The 18,068-nt window shown below is 46.8% G+C and overlaps 1 protein-coding gene across 6 annotated transcripts in view; it reads right to left on the reverse strand.

Moving 5' to 3' along the window:
- The window catches only part of ITGB3 (integrin subunit beta 3), a 62,867-nt gene that overhangs the window by 22,890 nt on the left and 21,909 nt on the right, over nt 1–18,068 (reverse strand). For 3 of the 6 annotated variants that reach the window (XM_063798341.1, XM_063798342.1, XM_063798343.1), the window contains exons 3-10: nt 10,223–10,418; nt 9,077–9,329; nt 7,350–7,512; nt 6,541–6,702; nt 4,024–4,119; nt 3,526–3,615; nt 2,720–2,854; nt 1,241–1,670 (exon numbers count right to left, since the gene is read on the reverse strand). In XM_063798341.1, coding sequence (XP_063654411.1) covers nt 1,241–1,670; nt 2,720–2,854; nt 3,526–3,615; nt 4,024–4,119; nt 6,541–6,702; nt 7,350–7,512; nt 9,077–9,329; nt 10,223–10,418 — 1,525 coding nt within the window. Of the gene's footprint in view, nt 1–1,240; nt 1,671–2,714; nt 2,855–3,525; nt 3,616–4,023; nt 4,120–6,540; nt 6,703–7,349; nt 7,513–9,076; nt 9,330–10,222; nt 10,419–18,068 lie in introns of all 6 variants that reach the window. The other 3 variants (XM_054671274.2, XM_054671275.2, XM_054671276.2) reach the window with 1 other exon arrangement.

Raw genomic sequence — 18,068 nt, forward strand, 5'->3', positions numbered from 1 at the left:
CCTGGCCAATGTGGTGAAACTCCATCTCTACTAAAAATACCAAAATTAGCTGGGCATCGTGGCGCATGCCTATAGTCCCAACTACTCAGGAGGCTGAGGCAGGAGAATTGCTTGAACTGGGAGGCAGAGGTTGCAGTGAGCCAATATCACACCACTGCACTCCAGCCTGGCGATAGAGCAAGACTCCGTCTCAAAAAAAAAAAAGAACCCCAATGCCAATGAAGCCAATCTGAGTCAAGGGTCATCCCCAGAAAACAATTATAATCTCTCTGTTTGGCCACACAATACACCTGTAACCCAGTCCCAACCAACTTGTGTCTGTCACAAGAGGGATTAAGCCACAGTGATTATGGCCCAGTAAAAACCCATCCTCAGTGCCCCAGGAACAACTCAAGACTATTTGCTCTCTGAGAGTGTTGTCAACATGTCTGCGGATAAAGACTACATTAACATTAGTTCAACTTTTAGCTGGGGAAGTACCCCAGGAGTGGTTCTTGGGGCAAGGAGAAACTAGTTTGAGATTATCAGTGGGCCTCAAGATTTTACTGAATTTTGCAATGAGAAGGACAACTCAGCACCCTGCTGAGTAGAAGGACTTAAAATCATAATCCCCAATCTGTCAGCAGGGACTCTCTGTGGCAGTGCTATCCAAGAGAACTTTCTATCACATTGAAATGTTCTAGATCTGTGCTGTCCAATATAGCAGCCACTAGCTACATGTGGCCACTGATGAGCTGAAGAACTGAATTTTTAATTTTTCAATTTTGGTTAATTTAAATAGCCACATGTGGCTAAAGGCTACCATATTGGATAGCAAAGATCTAGAATCCAAAAAATAACAGTAGCACCAATAGTAGTAACAGTGATTAACAAAATAGTGCTAACATTAACAAGAGCATTACACCATTTTCCAGACATTGTTCAAGCACACTCCAATGTCTTGCATATATACTACTCTTTTCCCGGTCTCTTGTGATGTAAAATTATTACTAACCTTACTACATATTCTGACATGTGTTTTCTAAGTCTATAAATGCTAAAAATTTAATTGCCATCTATCAGTAACTTTTTTTTTTAACCTGAAAAGGGGATTGGTCCTTATACTCAAAAAGATTAGGAACCACTGACTTACACCTCTGCCTGCAAAGACCCATCTCAGGCCTTCACCTATGTTTCCAGTGGTTGCAGGTATATGAGGGGGTGTGGGTTCCAGGACAGGCGGCCCTGCAGTTCTCCTCACCTGAGCACATCTCCCCCTTGTAGCGGACACAGGAGAAGTCGTCACACTCGCAGTACTTGCCCGTGATCTTGCCAAAGTCACTGCTGTGGCAGACACATTGACCACAGAGGCACTCGCCCCGCTGGCTGCAGACGGGCTGACCCTCCCGGGGGCTGCACTCGTCCTGCTGGGAAGGGCGATAGTCCTCCTCTGAGCACTCACACTGGGATCCCAGCCAGCCAGGCCCACAACGGCATACCCCACACTCAAAGGTCCCATTGCCATTGTTGCAGCGATGGCTATTAGGTTCAGCTTGGGCCTGGCAGGCACAGTCACAATCAAAGGTGACCTGGACGATCAGGCTGTCCTTGAAGCCCACGGGCTTTATGGTAAAGGACTTCTCCTTCTCCTGGGGACAGCCTCGCACCTTGGCCTCAATGCTGAAGCTCACCTGGATGGAAAGAAAGATTGTATTTAGACACAGTTGGGCCCAGTTAACACTCCAGCTCTGGAGGGAAAAAAAAGTTGTTCCCTGCCCTGCCAAGGAATACCCAAATTGGGTGTCTTATGCTTTTGCAATCTGGAGTTCCTCAGCCTTCCCTATATGAAGGTCTGCAAAGCAAAAACACAAGCACGGGAATAGTATCTTTGTGACATATCTAGCTGGATGCAGAGACATGGTTTACAGTCAATAAATAATAAAAGGCTGTTTTTTCACTCCACATATGAAATAGACCAGCTCAAACTGAACAGAACCTGTGATCATACAAACACCCTGCTTTGGCCTGATTATAATTATCAGCAAGATGCACAAAGCACTATTTTGCACCACACAATCCCACATGGTGGTCAATCATAAGCTCAGGATCTACTTCAGTTCCCACACATTTCATAGCTTATGCAATAAAGCATGTTTCAGGACAATATTTCTAACATGGGATGTTTGCACAAGTGCCTGAGAGACAGATAGGTCAATAGAAAGGATCAGCGCATCCAAAGATCTATTTTCTTCCCCTCCTTCCTCCCCTCCCACCAACCCCTCTCCCCTTAGGCAGAAGCGGAGGAGAAACGACCAATAAGGAAAGTCATGGAGAGACTGGAGTGTTTTACATTTTAGATTTTACTTTCTTGTGTCATTTTACAAAAGAAAGGTATTAATTACCTTGGAAAGGCTGGAGACTGGTGAGGGACTGAAGGTAAAGAAATATTTTCCTTTGCAATCAACTGTGCATACACAAACAAAGGTAACCAAATTGTAAGTTTTTCAAATTCCTGAGAGTGAAGTTCACGTAACAGAAATGGTTACGCAACAGAAGCCTCAGAGGAAAAGATTGGTGGATCCATTACATCTAACTTAGAATGACTTTCAGGAAACGTATTTTTCTTGCCCATATTTTTTTTCTGGCGGAAGGGGGCCATTTTTAGTCACTACAAAAGGAAGAAAGGGGGTTGGGTGCCCACAGATGCTCCAGGACAAAGGCCCTGCCCAGCCCACCTCACCGTGTCTCCAATCTTGAGTCCCATACAAGACTTGAGGCCAGGGATGACCTCATTGTTGAGGCAGGTGGCATTGAAGGATAGAGACAACTCTTCAGGGAGGTCACGCACTTCCAGCTCGACTTTAGAGCGGATTTTCTGAGCAGAAAGGGGCACAAGAAGACAAGAAATTGAACTGAAAGGAAACGGGAAATGGCAAGAGCCAGTTCCATCCCAAGCCAAATCTGGCAAGTAGCTCTGGACTCACCCCAGCAGTGCCAGAGGCCAAGGTTTGACCTGGAAGCTGCCGGAGCACCCCTAGGACTCTGTTTCCTGCGCAGGAACCTGCTCCCTCTTTCCATCTCCACTTGCGTCTAGGTGAGTCTGGGTAAAATGTACCAGCTACACCCTCCTGCAGGCCTCATAGATGTTGCAAAAGGGGAGTGCCAATACTGGTCACCTTGGAAAGTGGCATTTTCTACCTAATGTTTCATCAACCTCACCTTCCCCATGTCTCAGCTCTCTCTTTTCCCTGTTATTGGAGCCCAGTTTTCCCTCACTCTGCCCCCACAATTCCAGGGCTCTGCTCCTTCTCCATCTTATCACCATCCCCATCCCCATCTTCTTTCTTTCTTTCTCTCTTCCTTCCTTCCTTCTCAGAAGGCTGCATCCCTTCTAGAGCGGGCCATTGCCTGGGCTCTGGGAGCACACGGAGAAGGCAGTAAGACCGTGTGGTAGACTGGCAACTGGGACTCACAAATCTGAGCCCTGCTGTGTAAGCCAAATGAGGTGGACTCTCCGCGGGACTGTTCCCAGCACAAGACACTTACCCCATAAGCATCAACAATGAGCTGGAGGACATTGCTGGAATCCATGGACAGAACCCCAACTGTGGTCCCTGGGATGAGCTCACTATAGTTCTAGAAAGGAAAACAAAGATGTCCAGAGCTTACCAAAGGAAGCTGGTGGTCTCCAAAAGCCCTCCCCAAATCCCACTGAGAGTCCTGAGAGGAAGATTGGAGGAAGGTACGGGATATTTCCATTGTCACTGCCAGGAATATATCTAGCAGTTTTTCAGCCCTGAGCAAAAGTAGAGGAAACCTCTCACACCCCTCACCACCTCCCCTCCACCACCACAAACACCAACACATACCTAGTAAGTTCAAGATTGCAGGAAAAAGGCCCAGAGTGCAATCTTTAGCTCCTGGGGAGTGGATTAGGGGAGAGTCTTTCCTGATTGGGGACTGTATCCAATGCTAGCACAGGCTGGCTACCTGGGGCACCCACCATCACAGGGCCCACTCCAGGAAGCCCGAAGGCACAGTCACCTGATAGAGATTGACTACATTTTCAGTCACTGCAAAGATCAAATTGATGTTTTTCTGGGATAGCTTCTCAGTCATCAGCCCCAAAGAGGGATAATCCTAGGAAAATGAAGGATGTAGAGGTTAATGAAGTCTCATGTACATCTCTAGGGTCTAAACCTTAGAACTTATCTTGCTTGGGCTGTGGCTCAGAGTGTGGTGGTGCTTAAACCATTTCACTTCATGCTGAAAGTGAGACAAGAGCCTGGGCAACATAGCAAGACCCCATCTCTACAAAAAAAATTTTTTTATTTGCCAGATGTGGTGGTAAGTGCCTATAGTCCTAGCTACTGGGGAGGCTGAGGCAGGATCACTTCAGCCCAGGAGTTGGAGGTTACAGTGAGCTATGATTGCACCACTGCACTCCAGCCTGGGCAGCAGAGCAAGACTCTGTCTCTTAAAAAAAAAAGGGGGGGTGACAGTGAGATAAGAAGGGTAAGTAGCACAGAAGTCTACTTGTGAACTCCAGGGATAGACGAAGAGGTACAGGCCAGTGGTGTCAAAACTAAGCACCTCTTTCTTCCTGCTTGAATTTAATGCACTAATACTATGGAGCTGCTTCCGCGCACAAGGCACTGGGTTAGGCCTCTGTTTTGGAACTACTGACAAATGCCTTGGCCTGGCCCTCGTGATCCTCCACCGTGTGGTCTCAGTCTTTCTTTCCAAATATCGCTCACCTCTCTCCCTCTTCCACTCAGCAGTGATCTGGCCCACTGTCTCCCACCTGGAGTGGCCTTGTTGGTAATCCTCCTACTTTCTTAGGGCCTAGCTTAGCCCCCACCTTCTTCAGGAGACTTCCTTGGCCATCCCAGCTCATGATGACCTTTCCTCCCTTGGATACGTATAGCCACATTGGCTGTGCCACACCCATTTGGCACTAATCATGCATCTTGTGTTATTGTAAATATATATATCCTTTCTCCTCAAGTAGACCAAAAACTCCCCAAGGATAGAACCATACATAGTCTTGTTACCTCCCTCAGCCCCTGGCCCAGTGCCTTGCATAGATTAGGGGTCAAATGTTGCTGACTCATTGTCTGGTAGTGCTTGACTTGGATATGGCTGACACCAAGGAACTCAAGGACACTGTGGGGGTGGGGTGGTGAATCGTGAACATGTCCATGGGATCCTAGACCTTGCAGGGAGCTCATTAGATCCTCAGCTCAGTCTCCTGCCTTTACACAGGTATACCTTTAAGTCACCTAGATGAGGAAGTTGCTATATTGTCCTTAGGAGACGAAGAGTTCACACCTGCCCCAGATACCTAGAGCATTACAGCACATTTCTCTTATGGCTTATAGTAATTTCTCCTGATTCAATTTAAATATTTTCCTCTTGTTTAACCTTCTATGGCCATATAAAACAACTTATAAGAAGTTTTCTCATGTATAAGCTAAATCATCCTTTAGCCTTCTTTCTTTCAAGCTAAATGACTCTGGCCCTTTAATCTTTCCTCGTAGGACCTGTTCACCATGCCTTTTATGTTCTTTCCCCTCTTTCTCTCTCTCTCTCTCTTTCTAAGAGAAGGGGTCTCTACTAGGAGAAATGGCTCACACCTGTAATCCCAGCACTTTGGGAGGCTTAAGAGGGCAGATTGCTTAAGCCAAGAAGTTTGAGACCAGCCTGGGCAACATAGAAAGACCCTGTTTTCAAAAATTAGCTGGGCATGGTAGTGCATGCCTGTGGCCCCAGCTATTCAGGAGACTGAGGTGGTGAAGCTTGTGAGCCAAGATTGCACTACTGCACTCCAGCTGGGCAACAAAGCAAGACTCTGTATCAAAAAAAAAAAAAAAAAAAAAAAGCAGGGGTGGTTCTTGCTCTGTCACTCAGGCTGGAGTGTAGTGGCAAGATCACAGCTCACTGCAGCCTCAGACTACTGGGCTCAAGAGATCTTTCTGCCTCAGCCCCACAAGTAGCTGGGACCACAGGCACAAACCACGACACTCAACGAATTTTTGCATTTTCTTGTAGAGGCAGGGTCTCACTATATTTCCCAAGTTGGTTTCAAACTCCTGGACTCACGTGATCCTCCCACCTCAGCCTCCCAAAGTGCTGAGATTACAGGCATGAGCCATCATATGCCTGGCCAATCTTTCTCTTTTTTTTCCTCTATCTTCTTCCAATAACCACAAGTTAGTATGGTATTCCAAGAAAGGGCTAATCAGAGTGGAGAGGAAGACCTGCTTTCCAGCTGGGTTGTAAAAATCCTTTGGGTCCATTCTGGATCCCACGATGCTGCTGCTATGCTGGTGACAGTGTAGGCAGTGATAACACCACAATCAGGGACATCTCTAATGGTTATATAGGTTGTATGCTGGATGACGGTGTCCAGTTGGTAAGGGATAGGGGCAAGCTGAAACCGAGCCCTGCACCCTGCCCAGAAGGAGGGGCTGCCATTTTCATATTCACACAGACTCTGCCTAGGTTAGGGCAACCCTCACAATCATGAATAGAAACCATAGGTGGTGCCAGAGATCTCACCATGGTAGTGGAGGCAGAGTAATGATTGTCACTACCAACATGACACTGCCCGTCATTGGGCTGGACAATGCCTGCCAGCCTTCCGTCCAATGCTATATGAGTCTTGGCATCAGTGGTAAACACCAGCAAGTGGGATGCATCATTCCTCCAGCCAATCTTTTCCTGTTAAAAGAAAACAAAAAACAAAGGCAGAGGAGACAAAACAAATTCAGCCATGTCACTGGTAGAGAACAGAGACCCAAGGTGCTCCCTGGCTAAAGGGCTGGACAGCTTGTTTTTCTTCAAAACAAGGGTCTCAGTCCCAGTCCTTGGAACCAAAGCTGAAGCTTTCCAGTTCACGAGTTTCATTCTCTTCAGAAAACAGTCTCATAGCTGATTAGTTCAAGCAGCTGAATGAGATCTTCTTAAACTCCAAACTTAACTCTTCTAATGACAGTCACATTGCTCATCTAGAAACTGACGTGCATCCACAGAGCTGATCTGGGCTAGAAGAAATCTCATCTGAACATCTGCCTACTTTGCTGAGGTTAAGTTAACTCAGCCTTAACTCTGAAGTAACTCTGAAGATGGGAAGATGCTCTCCCCTGGGAACATCTGAGACCACTGAGGTTCAAAGAAATGTCAGCTCAGGCCAGGGAGTGGATCAAAGCCAAGGCTGAATATCAGGAGCAACTTACTACTCATAACTGCAGGAAGCCCTGCTTAGTTCTCATCTCATTTTACACCAGAAATCCCCAGAGTTCAGTCACTTCCTTTCCCATTTTGATCTATGCCAGCCACACCTGGCACTCCAAGTCCTCCAAACTCACATCACAGACTGTAGCCTGCATGATGGCATCAAAGCCACCCTCTGGGGCATCTCGGTTCCGTGACACACTCTGCTTCTTCACTTCCTCATTGAAGCGGGTCACCTGGTCAGTTAGCGTCAGCACGTGTTTATAGCCAAACATGGGCAAGCAGGTGGTCTTCATACTGGGGAGGGATGGGAGATAATTTAAGCAGACACCTTCATGGAAAAGGCAGCATGGGAATTGGGAGGAAAGAGAGGGGACAAATATAGATAGTGGTATGCCAAGGCCAGTTCCATACAACTACAGTTACCCAGATAGTTCAGACTCCAAAATCCTCAAATTATCTGAAGCTCCCCATCAACATTACCCCCATCCAGCTAACCTAGAAGATAAGGGATTGAGCTGGAAACAAGACTCCCTGAGCTTAGATCCCAGGTGCCCTCTGTACTAGTCATGGGACCTTTGGCAAGCCTCTCAATCCAACCTATGAAAGAGGGGCCAGGATAGCACATATCCCATAAGAGTTGTGAGACTTAAGTAAGTTCATACACACAAAGCACTTAGACCAGAGCGAGGCTCGAGTTGCTATTACTATCACCTTATACTTAACACTTTCCTAAAGTAACAATAAAGCAAAAGTCCATCAGTAAGTTAAGGTCCCTGAACCATCAATAAATTGATAGATCATGCAAGACAGGAGCATTTCTGCCCCCAGTCAAAATAGTGTGTTTAATTAATAGCTGATGTCTTGCCTGGGAACCTTACAACCCAGATAGAAGGTTGAATGCCACATCGTATAACTTCAAAACTTTTTCTTTTTTTTTTAGAGACAGTTGTGCTCCATTGTCCAGGTTGGAGTGCAGTGGCACAATCATGGCTCACTGCAGCCTCAACCTCCTAGGCTCAATCAATCCTCCCACCTCAGCCTCCCTGTAGTCCTGGGGACTGCAGGCATGCGCCATCACACACAGCTAATTTTTTTGTAATTTTTGTAGAGATGGGGGTCTCACTATGTTGCCTAGGCTGAACTCAAACTCCTAGGCTCAAGTGATCCTCCCATCTTGGCCTCCCAAAGTGCTGGGATTACAGAAGTGAGTCACCCCACCTGGCCGTAACTTTGAAAACTAAAAAGTAAATTCACACCTTTTCAGGCTCAGCAACCAGCATTGTAAGTTATTCTAATACATGGATTTGCACAGTCTCCACCGATTAAATAAATAAGCCATTCAGTTTTAAGCCAAAGTGTCAAACAGAGGCACAAGTTATCCATTTACAGACTATAAAAGTGTCCAACAAATGTCATTTCCACTCTTTTATATTCCTCAGCACTTCATTTCTTCTGTTTTCACCCTGCAGGATGCACGGCCTTGATGAAGACAATAACGCCAACAATGGAATCGATCCTTCTGTAATCATAATTTCTCGGTTTACTTATCCATAAATTTCTTTCTACTTTTGACGTCATTTCCCTCCCATTCTCTCTTGCCTTCTATTTATTTGTTACCAAGACTAAGAAGCTGATGAATTTTCTTTCTAGGTTCTCCAAACAGCCTTAGGCTCCATTGACACAACACTCCAGATCCACAAGCTAGCCCATTTGCCAAACAGGGAGACCAAGGTAGAAAAGAGCTATAGTTTGGCAAGAAGACAGCCAACAAAGTGATCCTAGAGCTAGAAATAGGAACCAGGACTTGGACCTTCCTGGGGCAAAGGATGCTGTCCTGGCGTCTGGAGGAGGGACTTACTCATAGCAGGGGTTTTTGAGGGCCTCTGGTGGGGAGATATACATGTATGGTGACACAGGCTTGTCCACAAATGCCCCGAAGCCAATCCGCAGGTTACTGGTGAGCTTTCGCATCTGGGTGGCCAGCTTGGTACCCAGGTTCTGGATGCTCCACAGATCATCCTTCATGGAGTAAGACAGGTCCATCAAGTAGTAGATGTCCACAGGGTAATCCTCCACCTGCCGCACTTGGATGGAGAAATTCTTCGAATCATCTGGAAGGCAGAAAGATGTTAGTTTTTATCTTCTTCTCCCACCAAGATTGAATAAGCAGATTTGGATACAGTTGGGACTAAGAAATTGCATGATCAAAGCAAACCAGAAAGCCCTGGTCCCTTTTCCTCTTCCTTTGCAATTCTATTACTCTTCTAATCTCTTGACCCTCCTATTTTTAACCTCTTCTTTTCCATTCTAAAATTTTCCACTTTCTCTAAATCCCAGGGGATTTCTAATCCTGTGAGTTCCACGGGTCTATCACTGTGAGTCGCAGAGATTTTGATAGTTACTATACTTCAGACTCTGTAAAAGACAGAAACTGCACCCTACCCTTCTCTGAATTCCATTGCATCCAACACATGCCTTGATAGTAGGTAAATCCTTCTTGACTTAGTTGGAAAGTCAAAATCAATGCTTCAAAATTTCTGTCTTTAGTCTAACCCTTCCTCCCTCTAAAGGTCTTGTGTACCTATTGTGTCTGCCCCCATTCCCCTGTCCCAATTCCCCATGAAAGGGGGGCTTACAAGTCGCTTTCTTGTTCTATATCTCATTTGCACCTCAACACAAAGCTCTAAGCTAGGTAAAACAGGCACTTGGGTAAAGAAGAAACAAATGTTTTTTGAGCACCTACTATGTCTGAAGGGTTAAGTAACTTGTCCAAGGTCAAATAGCTAATATATGATACAGTCAAGATTCACCTCAGATCTTCTGACTCAAGTCCTAACGTCTCTTATTTTCTTCCATTCTCTTGCCCACACCTCCCCCCTCATCCTTGTCTTCCCACCCCATTTCCATTCTGAGCTACTTTCCCAAGACTTCCTCCTCAGACCTCCACCTTGTGCTCTATGCCCATCTGCTTCAGGTCTCTCCCCACAAAGAGTCCCAGCCCTACCTGGCCGGAGCTGGAGTGCAATCCTCTGGGGACTGACTTGAGTGACCTGGGAGCTGTCTCCAGAGCCCTTGTCGCTGAGGGGCCTGTCCTCTAGTACTCGGGCCTCACTCACTGGGAACTCGATGGATTCTGGGGCACAGTTATCCTTCAGCAGATTCTCCTTCAGGTCACAGCGAGGTGAGCCCAGAGGCAGGGCCTGTAAGACAGGAGCCCAAAGAGAAGTCCAGCAATCAGAGCTATGGCGACTCTCTACCTCCTGCAGGCCCTACCACTTCCCAATAGCTAAGAGTTTACCCCGTACATTGGAGCATAAACAAATTGTTGTGGTCTTTCCTGGGATAATCCCTTAGGACCGTTGTACAGAAGGGGGAAATTGATACTTTGGGAGGCCAAGGCATGAGGACTGCTTGAAGCCAAGAGTTCAAGACCAGCCTAGGCAACATAGCTAGACCCCGTCTCTACCAAAAAAAAAAAAAAAGGAAAAAGAAAAGAGAAATTGAGATATCAAGAAGGCCTATTCATGGAGTTGTAGCTAGAAGGAGAGCCTGTACAGTAAGATGCCTGGTAGACCAGCATTTTTTAACTGTGGAATACCACACACTTGTGGGTCCCAAAATCAATTTAGCAGGTGTCAACCATCATTTTGTTAAATAAAATACAATAGAATAGAATAGAAAATATGAAAGTGTACAAATAGTCAAAGGGTTGTTTTGTGAAATTCTTATATTGTTGGAGGAGAGTGGGGAATAACACATATAATAAATAACTATACCCAGTACAATGTGTTTCTTTCTGTAGGTCAGAGTCAAAACAGTTTGGAAGCTACTGTATTTGACACGGGCTAGACTGTGAGATCCATGTAGTCAGGGACTGTGTGTGTCTTGGCCCCTCTCATTTCCCAGCATCCGACCTAGGACTTACCACAAATGTGATAGGGAAAGGCAGTGTAAGGAGGCAGGAGAGAGTCAGGGCTAAGAGCACAGGGGTAAATCTCAGCATTGCACTTACAACTGCTTACTAAGGCAAGTCACCTAATTCCTCCAAGCCTAGTTTCCTCAGCTGTAACACGAACATAATAACAGTCCCTCCTTCAGTACTTAACAGCAATCAAAATCATAGAGTCAAAAAGTAGAATAGTAGTTTCCAGGGACTGGGAGGAATAGAGAATTACTGTTTTGATGGGTACAGAGTTTTAGTTTTACAAGATGAAAAGAGTTAAGGAGATAGATGGTGGTGATGGGTTTCATGACATTATGAATGTACTTCATGCCACTGAACTGTATGCTTAAAAGTGGTTAAGATGGGCCAGGCACAGTTGCTTATGCCTGTAATCCTAGCACTTTGGGAGGCCGAGGTGGGCAGATCACCTGAGGTCAGGAGTTCGATACCAGCCTGGCCAACCTAGTGAAACCCCGTCTCTACTGAAAATACAAAAATTAGCCAGGTGTGGTGGCGTGCACCTGTAGTCCCAGCTACTTGGGAGACGGAGGCAGGAGAATCGCTTAAACCTGGGAGGTGGAGGTTGCAGCAAGCCAAGATCGTGCCACTCCACTCCAGCCTGGGTGACAGAGCAAGACTTGATCTCACAAAACAAAACAAAATGGTTAAGATGGTAAATTCTATGTTATGTATATTTTCCCACAATAAAAGTTACTTAAAATAATAGTAATTATGGTACCTCCCTCACAGGGATGTCACACAGGCTAAATAAGACAATCCACATAAAATGCATTGGACAGCACCTGGCACAGAGGAAGTCCTCAGCAAATGTTAGCTATTACTATGAGATGCTTGACAAGTACTTCCTGGATAAGCTAATTATGAATAAACTCCACAAACTTGGGAACATGGGCCAGGCACCTAACCAGAGCCCATCCTATCACTTCAGTGTCCTCCTTCACCCTGGACAAAGAACAAATTGAGTACCCTTCCAAAAACCCACGGCCCCCTGGGGCTCTGGGTGCTTCAACCTGAGTATTGAAGGGGACCACGCCACCCTGGAAAGAACACTGAAAATCAGGAAAGAAGATCAATCCTAGGCCTGCCACTGACTAGTCATGTGACCTCAGATATATCATTTTGTGTCCTCACCTGTTCAACAAGGCCTTTAGATGACACAGTGTTTTCAGTCCCTTCCGGCTCTGACATTCAGCCAATTTAGCCAACACTGTGTGGGTGCATGTCTATGAGGGCTCCTTACCAAGTTGAGGGGACCAGCGAGGAAGCTGGAAAACCCCTCCCGGGACCTATTTCACAATGTCTAGGCCTTCGGGCTCTCCTCAACCCCACCCCTACCCACATCCCCAACAAGCACTTCCAAATGTCTGCTGGATAACCCACACCAATATCCCAGAACAACTAGTGTTGACATTTATTGAACACTTACTGTATGTCAGGCACTGTGGTGAGCACTTTACATGGATTATTGCAATCTGCCTGACAGTTCCATAATGCTGGAACTATTATAATTTTACAAGGGAGAAACCTAAGGTTTGGAGGCTTCACAAATAAGGAACCCAATCTTACAGGTAAGGAATCTGAGGCTTGGATAAATTAAGGAATTTGCTCAAAGTTGCAGAGCTAGGAAGTGGCAGAACTGAGAGGCCAGCTAGATTGTCTGACTGTAATTATCATCATAAAATAAGCTTTACTACATTCCGTATAGAGTGAGAGTCAAGGCACGGAAAAGGAAAAGTGTGGAAGGAATGGTCCTAGGGAGGAGCCACAACAGAGAATGCCCCAGGTAGGGAACAGGATGCAAGGTGGGCATGTGCGAGGGATGGAGAAGGATGGATGACATCTGCCTCCTCAGCCCCCTCAAGCAACCTGGCAGCCATAATGCCAGAAGAGGGACTGGGCCACAAGGAGCCATTCATACTCAAAAGCCCTGTAACGGCCGGGTGCGATGACTCATGCCTGTAATCCCAGCACTGTGGGAGGCCGACACGGGTGGATAACTTGAGCTCAGGAGTTCCGGACCACCCTGGGCCACAGGGCAAAACCCCGTCTCTACTAAAAATACAAAAATTATCTGGGCATGGTAGTGCACACCTGGAATCTCAGCTACTCAGGAGGCTGAAGTGGGAGGATCACTTGAGCCAGGGAGGCGGAGGTTGCAGTGAGCCAAGATCACACCACTGCACCCCAGTCTGGGTGACAGAGTGAGACCCCACCTCAAAACAAAAACAAAAACAAAAAAACCCTGTAACCCAAAACCCTTCCCAATGCTTAAAGTCTCTCTCCCTCTCCAGTCCGATCCCCCTTTCATGGGCTGAAGCCTTCCCCATGTGGATGGGGACACGAGCAACATCAACAGCATGAGGACTACCCTGGCCCAGGCAAGAAGTAAGTAGAGTTTCTGGAAGCCAGCAGCTTCTCTCTTTCTCTCTCAGCTTCACAGGTATGCAGGCAGGGAACCAGCCTCGGCGATGGAAATCAATGAATAAGACTTAACCTTCCTGGTGGCAAATACTCCAACAGGGACATCACAGACCTTCCACAACTCTGAGGAAGATGAAAGTCTCCCGTGCACCCAGCTCTGGCTGAGGACGGAATGACCTGGGGAGAACTTGGGCACTTCAGATTTTGTGCCCAGACTCCTCCTGTTGTCCCTGCCCACCTCTCCTACCCCTTCCTCCTCTGGAAGCAGTCTTTTTCTTGCTCAGAAAAGCCCCAATCCTATCTCTGATTCTAGCTGCCCACAAAGCCCCAGGGAGAAAACCTTCCCAAAAAGGCAGTGGATAAATCAGAATGCAGTGAGGAGCGGATCCTTTCCAGGACCAAGACAGATGCTGAAGAAGACAGCAGGGACCGGAGCCCAGCAAACTGGATGAGAGCAGCAAGGCCTTCATGCATCTTCAGGCTCCATCAGCAGAGGGAGAGAATGCATTAGACGGGAGTTTCCTGACTCCTATTTTCTAATGTGGCAGTCCTAATGAGAAGAGGGTTTGAAGCGCTAAGATGTGCTGACAGTCCTAATGGTTTGTTATGAGTTTCCTTAGAAAAATTAAACACTGAAAAACAAAACTGCCTCCCTCCCTCCCTTTGTGGTTGCTGACATCAGAGGTCAGGAATATAACAGGCCTGCTCGTCAGCCAAGCTCTCCACGAGAGCCCTCTGTTCCAGAAGAGCACCAAGGCAATGACCTCAACATACTTGGGCAACATTCCCTTTCTTGGTAACCCAGGCTGAGAAGGTAGAAGGAATGTCTCCAGGTTATGCAGGAAGAAAGCTAGAAGGGGGAGGGGTGGATATTAAAGTTTCAGTTCCCAGGGAAACCGGATGTTACACGAAAAGGGCAAAAATAGCCAAGACCCAGGGGAAGGGCCTGAGCACAGAGGTGGGAGGTTCCAGCCGGCGCCCTGCGAGCTGGCTGAATTACCTCCCTCTCCTGGGAGGGTGACACACGCTCTTGGTACCATTCTCCATTAATCCCATTTTGGAAATTGGGAAAGTACAACATGAATAGTTGTCATTATCCTGCCTATTTCACAGGGTTGGTCAGGAAGTAAAAGAAGACTGTGAATGTGAAATGCTTTCAAAATATAAAAATCTCAACATAAGTTAACTATACTGAAATCCACTAGGACAGAGGTTCCCAACCTTTTAGGCACCAGGGACTGGTTTCAGGGAAGACAATTTTTCCATGGACAGGGAGGTGGGGATGGTTTCAGAATGAAACTGTTCCACCCCAGATCATCAGGTATTAATTTGATCCTCATAAGGAGTGAACAACCTAGATCCCTCCCATGCCCAGTTCACAGTAGGGTTTGAGCTCCTGTGAGAATCTAATGCCACCACGGATCTGACAGAAGGTGGAGCTCAGGCGGTAATGCTCACTCACCTGCTGCTGACCTCCTGCTGTGCGGCCCGGTTCCTAACAGGCCATGGACTAGGAATTGGAGCCCCTGCTTTAGGACACAGTATAAGCAAATAAATGCAAATATAAGTGACTTTTTTTTTTTTTAGATGGAGTTTCGCTCTTGTTGCCCAGGCTGGAGTAGTGCAATGGCACGATCTTGGCTCACTGCAACCTCCACCTCCCGGATTCAAGCAATTCTCCTGCCTCAGCCTCCCTAGTAGCTGGGGTTACAGGCCTGCGCCACCACGCCCAGCTAATTTTGTATTTTTAGTAGAGACGGGGTTTCGCCATGTTGGTCAGGCTGGTTTCAAACTCCTGACCTCAAGTGATCTGCCCACCTTGGCCCTGCTGGGATTACAGGAGTGAGCCACCATACCCGGCAGGTGACTCTTTTTTACAGTTACCACAATAACTACTATTATTTCATACTCTTCTTTGAGAGCGAGAGTCAATATGCCCCAGTACTTTTTTTACCCCAGAGCACCACCAAAACATCTCCCATCCATTGCTGTCTTGATTAACTCATCTGGTGAGGACAAGAAATCACTTGAACACGCAAAGAGAAAAGAATGAAGAGGGCAGAAAGCAGGAGGGGAGGAACATGAAGCATTTTTGTTTATAGTTGTTGGTATTCACATTTCATTGTTTAGAAGAAGAGGAGCACTCTTAATATTATACTTCCTTTTACAATAATAAATTGGAGCAAAACTCTCAAGATGAACATTTGTCCTCCAGATTAAAAATAAATAGAAAGAAGACAAGTCAGAATAAAATTATGTTTGTGATTATACAGAAATGTAAATCATGGCCTATATCTTGCTCCTGCAGTTGCAGAGAAGAAAATGAGAAGGAAATCCTATTAGAGTCTTCCTCTACTTTGCTAGACTCAAACTCCTTCTTCCTCTGTCACCCTTGGTTGTCAGGCTAAAAGTGGGAAGCTGGCCCACCTTCCAGGGTGTACTCAGGCTTATATAAGAATTCCTAGTATTTCCCTCCACTGTAGGGTTGCCAAATTTAGCAAATATTTGGGACAAATTTATACTAAAAATTATTTTTTAATTCAAATTTAAGTGGATGTTCTGTAATCTAGATTTATTTTTTAGAGACAGGATCTCCCTGTGTTACCCAGGCTGGAGTGCAGTGGCTATTAGCAGACATGATCATGGTGCACTATTGCCTCAAACTCCTGGGCTCAGAGGATTCTCCCACTCCAGCCTCCTGAGTAGCTGGGACTACAGGCACCAGGCTGGATGTTCTGTATTTATCTGGCAACCTTAACTCCACCTCCATCCACCTTGACCCCAACCCCAACGGCCCTTCAATTAGCAATGTTTGCCAAACTTGCTATCATAAAAACCCATTCTGATGTAACAGACCCAGGGTCCATCCTGGGAAGCTTTATTTTTAACAAGCACCTCAGGCAATTCTCAACACCAAATGAGTTTGGGAGGTTCTAGACTCCAGCATGTCACTGCTGAGACTAAGACTACGCGTTGAGTCTCTGTATAAAGCCGGCCTCTTTGCTAGATTTATGGACCAGCGAGAGCACAGCAACCCAACCCGTGTCGGTATCCAACCCTCCAAGAACACACCCTATGCAGATGGGCCCAAAACTCCGTGCTCATCCACGTTGGCTATGTTTTCCTCTTACCCAGCCAAGCTCTCACTATACACACCCAAGAGCTCCGGTCCTCTAGGACCAAGGGGAAAGCCGAGCCCAACCAGTTGTTTTTCCAGGCACTGCCAGCTTGCTTGGAACAGCCAACTCAGGGGAGGAAGAAGAACAGAGGGCTCTCCAAGGTTTGATTATTCAAAAAATTACCTAAAAAATGGACCAGCCAGTTCACCTTTGGTTTTTTGAAGTCAATGTCCAAGGCATTTTCAGCAGTTAAACTTGGCCTATCCAGGGGAAGCCCTGCTCCTCTCAAGAACAAAATAGCATTTATGTTCAGGTTACAGTCCAGGATTCCCACCTCCCATCCCTCCCCGGTCACCACATTCTGTCCCATACTGGGCTCCTCCACCCTTCCTTCTCTCCCTCCTCCCTCTTGCTGAAGGATAGTTGTAGTCCTTCACTAACCTTGGCCCCGCCTCCTTTCATGTTTATATGCCATTCTCCCAGGGAATATCTTACTGGACTTTCTACCTCCTTCCATTTGTTTTCTTTGGTCCTAGCTGCGCCCATTTCCTCACTGACTGCACCCCTAATTCCTAGGCTGGTCCTATGTCATGCTCTGATCTACCCTGCACCTTTCCCTCTGCCCTCCCCAGGCCTGCCCCAGGGGACAAGGAGCACAACAGTCACCCATACATATTCTACATTTGCATCTTTGAAATCTGGTTATGTGACCTAACGGCTTTGTCTGGTCAGGCCCCAGCCCACCTCAGCTGCATGGCTAGTCCCTATACAGATCAAGAGGGATGAAAAATGGGGGATAGGGAGCAGGACAGACCCTCCAAGAAGGTTTTCTTTTTCCCCAGATTCTCTGGGCCAGAGATACCTGCATTTTCTCTTGCTTTGGGTTGGAAAGGAGGGAAGGAGGAAAAGGGGGAAGCACCCTTTGAGTGACACTAGGGCTTCTGTCCTGACCTTCCTCTGCTCCTGAAGGCTTTCGGCTACCCAAGGCCCCCCTCCCCATTCAGCTGTCCCTTCTTCCAGCATTCAGTTGCAGAAATGCAACTTCCTGGTAAAAGAAGCTTTAGTAATATCACGATGGGAGGAAGGAGGACATAGTGAATAAGGAGGGAGGAGGCTACATCACACTGAGCAGCCCGCTCAGCCCAGAGGGGAGGAGAACCTGCGGGGGTGGAGGAGAAGGTCTCATCCATGCCCCCCTTACACCCCTTCCCTAGCCCCAGGGAATGTTTCATTTGCTAAATGAAGTCAATGTGGCCCAGATGTTGGGCAGCTGCCTCTGGAAGCAGTTCCCGTGCTGAACGGCAAAGAGGCCAAAGCAACGTGCGGAGCTGGCCTCTGCTGCTCTG

This window comes from Pan troglodytes, chromosome 19, assembly GCF_028858775.2.
Source record: "Pan troglodytes isolate AG18354 chromosome 19, NHGRI_mPanTro3-v2.0_pri, whole genome shotgun sequence".
In the NCBI taxonomy this organism is placed as follows: Eukaryota; Metazoa; Chordata; class Mammalia; order Primates; family Hominidae; genus Pan; species Pan troglodytes.